Source organism: Triturus cristatus, chromosome 4_2 (genome assembly GCF_964204655.1).
Source record: "Triturus cristatus chromosome 4_2, aTriCri1.1, whole genome shotgun sequence".
Classification (NCBI taxonomy): domain Eukaryota; kingdom Metazoa; phylum Chordata; class Amphibia; order Caudata; family Salamandridae; genus Triturus; species Triturus cristatus.
The window spans coordinates 698,588,688-698,594,687 of record NC_140586.1 but is presented as its reverse complement, the minus strand read 5'-3'; the positions used below and the strand labels follow the sequence as shown (position 1 = coordinate 698,594,687).

The 6,000-nt window shown below is 41.1% G+C and overlaps 1 protein-coding gene across 4 annotated transcripts in view; it reads right to left on the bottom strand.

Annotated features, from left to right (window-relative positions):
• USP24 (ubiquitin specific peptidase 24) overlaps positions 1-6,000 on the bottom strand; it is a 2,082,369-nt gene that overhangs the window by 1,091,113 nt on the left and 985,256 nt on the right. For all 4 annotated transcript variants that reach the window (XM_085602520.1, XM_085602518.1, XM_085602517.1 and 1 more), the window contains exon 41: positions 2,889-3,033. In XM_085602520.1, coding sequence (XP_085458646.1) covers positions 2,889-3,033 — 145 coding nt within the window. The remainder of the gene's footprint in view (positions 1-2,888; positions 3,034-6,000) is intronic.

The following is a 6,000-nucleotide window of genomic DNA, read 5'->3' as shown; positions in this document are numbered from 1 at the left end:
GAGAGAAAGAGAGAGAGAAAGAGAAAGAGAAAGAGAAAGAGAGAGAGAGAGAGAGAGAGAGAGAGGAGAGAGAGAGAAGAGAGAGAGAGAGAGAAGAGAAAGAGAGAGAGAGAGAGAAAGAGAAAGAGAAAGAGAAAGAGAAAGAGAAAGAGAAAGAGAAAGAGAAAAGAAAGAGAGAAAGAGAAAGAGAAAGAGAAAGAGAAAGAGAGAGAGAGAGAGAGAGAGAGAGAGAGAGAGAGAGAGAGAGAGAGAGAGAGAGAGAGAGAGAGAGAGAGAGAGAGAGAGAGAGAGAGTCGCATCAGCATATTTGTCAGTGTCCAAGTGAGTGCCAAAAAGATGGTACATTTTGAGCCCTACCACCTAGTAAGGGCACAGCATCAGAATTGAAAGGACTGCCCTTTAGCTGTGCACCGGTCTGGGCGGCCTCGATCGAGGCAGATTCTGCTTGGAGTCAGATACGCACAATGAACTGTAAATCTTCCTCCAGCACCATCGATATAATTGAAACCGGCACTGGTGGTACTGCCAGAACAGAAGTTGACACTGGAGCAGGTGCTGAACCCGATGCAGGATCAAGGGGCAGAGATAGTGACAAGAGCAAACGCACCTGCGAGTGGAGGACACTGTGAATTGTTTGAGCCCGAAGGCACACTAGAGGGAACCGGTGAAGTGCCAGAAAGGGGTAACAGGACTTTGCTGAATGTCTCCACTTGCAGAGACGTCGCTGATGAACCTGGAAACTCTGGGTGTGCTGGCACTAGACTCTGATACAGCTCCGATGGTGACTGGGAACAAGACCGCAAGGCATGCTGGCACCCTTTCTGCAGTCCGAGAGTGGCAGAGAAGGGGTCAATTCTTCCTTCAACTTGTTACTCTTTCTCTTGGATTCAACTAAAGGCTACACCCCGATGATCTGTCGTGGATACAACTTGGAAGCAGAAACCAGACTTTTCTTTCGACTAAGACCGGTCATATAGCGGAGTCTTTTTATATTTGCTTTTATTTTTATAGGCTTCACGGTCCTGTATGGCCTTGGGGTTCATCTGGGATCTGGAGTTGAGTTTCGACCCCAGGCACCAAAAACACACTTTGTGAGGGCCCATCACAGACATCTGTTTATGACAGTTTATTCATGGTTTGAACTCTATCTTGGGGGGTAACACATTTTCCCTTGCACACACGTCAATTTTGATGAAATATGTGAACTTCAGCTCAAGGAGATGCTCTGCATCTGCGTCTTATGGAGCAGAAAGACAGCAACTGACATCAGCATGCATGAACGGTGCTTATATGGGGCTCCATTTGTAATTTCAGAACGAAGTCCATGTAGAACTGCACCACCTACCGGCATGCTAGAGTGCTGCTTTAGAGATTTTCCAGATCCAGTTTGACGCCTGGTGAAAATTCAGAAGGTAAGGAATCTTCAGTTAGAAATATCCATCACAAGATATTCAATTAACAGCTGCATAATCTTGGAACTATTTACAAATAAGATATTTCATACATAACAAGTGTGTGATTTGTTCAGCACAGACAAGAGACATGATCAAAATGGTAGGGCAGCAGAACAGGCTGATTTGTGGAGCTTCACAGAAGTCTGTGGTTTGATCAAGGTGTTGAGATTATCAGAGGTCTAGTGGAGGAAGGAGGTGGTGTTGGTTTAGATAGCTGCTGGGGAGTCCCAGGGTTAAGACAGCACCTCCCTGATTTGCCTACCAGGGAAGGTAAAACCCCCGACACAAAATAATCTGAGCAGGGCATTACTTTGGGAACAGTGGAGATATAAGTCGGACAACTTGGTCTTTGGAGTGAGCCACCTTATGCATACCAGTTTTCACTGACCAATAGCTTGATGGCAACACTTCAGATTTGGAATGATATAAATGCATGGTTACTGAAAGTGCCAGGACACAGAATCAGCTCTGCTTCCCCAGCTCTAAAAGGCAATCTGACTGCACCACAAAAACTGTTCTCTGGATTATAAGGTTGCACCTGTGGGTGACATGCTAACCAATTAAAACTCACTGCTGCAGCATCCAGCTGACTTATACCAGGAACATGCAAGGACTCTCTGGGAAAGGAAGGAAGATTTGTAAGATCAATAGTGATAACTGGACACAGTGAGGCTTCGGATCGCCACCTTAAATTAAAGACCTATGGGATCCCATGTTTTTTTTTTTTTTTTTTTTTACTCTTGCATCCAAGGCATAAGAAGGAGAATGTAAGGCAAGACAATACCTTAATTGCAATATTTCTGTTTTAGAATCACTTAACCTTATGCCATTATTACCCTTCCAATCTACTATCAGCAACAAACGTGTCAGCAAATCCTGCAGTTTAGATGTAGACAGGTTTGGATGCACTCTGAGTAAGTCTTACCTCTGACTCTCATAAAATCCATTAGTGGTTTTAAGTATATATTAAACTGTAGTGGTGGAAGAAGGTGTGAGCCTTGCAGTACTCTACAGAACACTCTCAGGGCAAGAAGTGACATCATTAACACTGGGGAAGTGCTGTCTATATAAGGGTGAATGGGGGGGGGGGGGGTTCTCTAAATCCATTAGTGGTTTTAAGTATATATTAAACTGTAGTGGTGGAAGAATGTGTGAGCCTTGCAGTACTCTACAGAACACTCATGGCAAGAAGTGACATCATTAACACTGGGGTAGTGCTGTCTATATAAGGGTGAATTGGGGGGGGGGGGGTATGGGGGAGTTTCTATGAAAGTCCATAAACTTCACAATAGCTTCAACAAAGGCAATTATAACTCTTTGCATAGTGGCTTAGTTGAACTTACTTTTAAAAAAAGCACAGAATTTTGCTGAAGCATTCCAAAAAATGGCACCTTATTATACATCAAGTGAAGCATGTTAGAACAAAATACTTACATCAAATTCCTTATTTAGTGCATGGTCAGACTGATGATGCATAGATAGCAGTTCTTTTGTAATAAGCTGAAGATTGGAAGGGGAGCTTTCAGCCAGCATTATTAAAACTTCATACGCGGCCAATCTACTATTTACTGTGCTGCACCTAAAAGGAGAAATGTGCCATTAGAGGAAAACTGTTTTCCAAAACACCAATTAAAATACTCCGTAAAATAAGCGATTTCTGGAAATTTTCAACGATGTCCAACACAGTACAACACCAAAGTCAAAGAAAGGGTTCATACTTCTTGAAAAATATGCACCTTAAAATCAACAGAGCAGGCTACACTCCTTGCTATATTTACGACTTTTTCATTAAGCTTTTGCTCTTTTATAATTTTGGCAATCCATTGCCCTAATGGAAGCGACTAGTTCATATGTCACAGAACAAAAAGACACAATTCCATGGGAAATCTCTCTATGAAACATGCTCGCAATTTGCCCTACCACATTAGTTGCCTTTTGTTTCATAAGCAGAATATACACATGTTGGAAATGAGTATATGGAATAGACTGAGTTTTCTCTGAAGGAAGGGTATTAAAACATATGAGTGAATGTGAGCATATCAACAAGACATCCATAAGAGCAGAGCCAACATGTGACCAACAACCATTAGGTATCTATGTATGAGGACAACGTCTTGAAAACAAAATTAGCACTACTGTGGCTGCACTAAATGCGGTGGTCTTTGCTTCTGGTTATTTCACTAGTACAGCACCTGTTCGGAATCGGGATCATTTACAATACTCGAAAGGTACTTTTTAAGCCCTTGTGGTACTGCTACAGGCTATTATTGTCATACTATATTGTGTTATATCAGAACTCCAAAATGGGTGAAAAGGAACATTAGGTTGTGCCATCCATGGCTTCTTCCAACAATAATTAGCACAGGAATTCCAGAACAAGAAAACAGGATTACCAAGACTGTACTAGAGGAAGGAGTAGAAGCCAATAATCAAAATATGAATATCACCTGGTGTCTCAGAATAGCAATCACTGCAACATGACAGGAAATGGCATGGGATGCTACATTACAACTGTAAGAATTAAGTTCTGACAGACAGTGCTGGCTGCTCCAACCTCTGAAAAACAATTATACAGCCAGCTGCATTCCAAGACTGGAACGTCTAACTGGGTCTTGTAAATACACACTCATCGGTGACCAAATAGAAACTACTGCAAGCAAAAATAGAAGACAGTACTCTGCTTTTTATGATACAATAGAAAGGTCTACCATTCTGAAGTGCAGAATTCTAAGTTTATACTATGGAGAACAAGGATAAAAAAAGGTCATTCTCCTTTATGCACAGAGCTATGTACTTTCCAGTCCAGTTCAGGTAGAAAAATGAAGTACTCCTCCTGTGGTTCATCACACCCAACTGATACGTTGGTAGTGCTAAAGAAATGCCACTTCACTTTAAGTCTGACTGCCAATTTAGTCAGGAGAACTTCTGATGGATGAAATGTATGGTGGGGCATTATGCCACACAATTTGGTAGAGGGTATTCTCTGTTTGAACTCCAGAGTGCATGTCTATCATGGAAGGAGTGCAAGACTGGAATGCCACAGGGAGTCCAGGGAGGTGCAGAAGAGATGGAGAGGAAGAAAAACCAGAGAGCAAGCGAAATGCCTCCAAGAGCATATTCACTTCAGGATCTCCTCGTACAGCATCACAATACATGGCGACACCACTATGTGTTGGAAGAACTTGCCCCCCAAAATGTGCCAGAGTGATTGTTAAATTGCTACATATTATTATAAAATGATGGATGCCGACACCGTCTAAAGAAAACTAAGTTGTTTGGGTGAAAGCATGCTCAAACATGTTGGAATATGCCTAAATGCAGTGCTCAAACTAGAACACACATGTGGCTCTCCACCCTAGATGGAGCAACCAAACAACAGGCAACAGTTCATTAACCTGACCTGAAAAAGATTTTTTCCAGCATGAGGCATGGCCAATCAGAGATCATTTTTGCTCCGAATGTATCTAGATAAACATGCCCATGTACACTTCTTAAATCAAACCAATTATTGACAATACAGGATGTAAACCTTCGAGTACTTATTCATGGTTCATGGGCTACCTTATATTTTTTTCACATGCAGACAACGAAAATCAGGAGAGTCCTGTCCTGATGACTGTATAACGATCTTGTGTGAAACAACCCCAAAAAATCCTGAAACATCAATTATCGCGAACAAGAAACACTGTTTTATGATTGTGGAGATTCATACATCAAATTACAATGTAATCTCATAATCAGTCTCATCTATCAACTATTAAGCTGATGCTTTTGTAATAAAAAACTTCTGGGTAACGCTAGAAATCTTTGAATTAGGATGTAGAATTGATTATTCAATAAAAGCAGTGTACTAAAATGGAGATTAAAAAGACTAGCTCGTAAAATAGTTTAAGAATAAGGAGTGTACTAGTTACAGTCTAACTAATCCCTCTCAGACAATCCAAACAAAAACACTGTTCTAACAGGCCAGTAATAGGTAGGAAATTGCCTAACTGGTAGACTACTGGCAAAACAACAAAGGAACTGTCTGGTGCAGTCATCTTAAAATGAACAAGTTCTCAACTGCAATAATGTAGAACTATTATTACCTCTCAAGAGCAGGGTGAATTCTCCAAAGATAGAAGTATGTAGCAAGGGATGACTATAACTGGTATTATATAAAATGGAGAAAGTGATTCACCTGTCCTACAATTCTTTTCGGTAGACAGAGTGTGGCATTATTCAAGTTGAACATAATGAAGTAGTTAAACAAGTTACTTATGTACAGTACTGCTCTTTCTATAAAAACTATCTAATCACAGATTCCTCAACTTTTGAATACTACCCCAGGCATCAGACTGGATACGGAAAATCTTCAGCAGTACACGTGTGAGCAGGCGCCTCCATGTTTACTTTATTCAGCGACAGATACAACGTATGAAGATCTATATACACACCACCCATGATCACTGACAATGGTTGCTTTCTTAACACTTCCGCAGATGCGGAGTCAGAGTGGTCATGACCAGTATGCAGAATCCTAAATTAGGATCTTTTTATGTGAGGA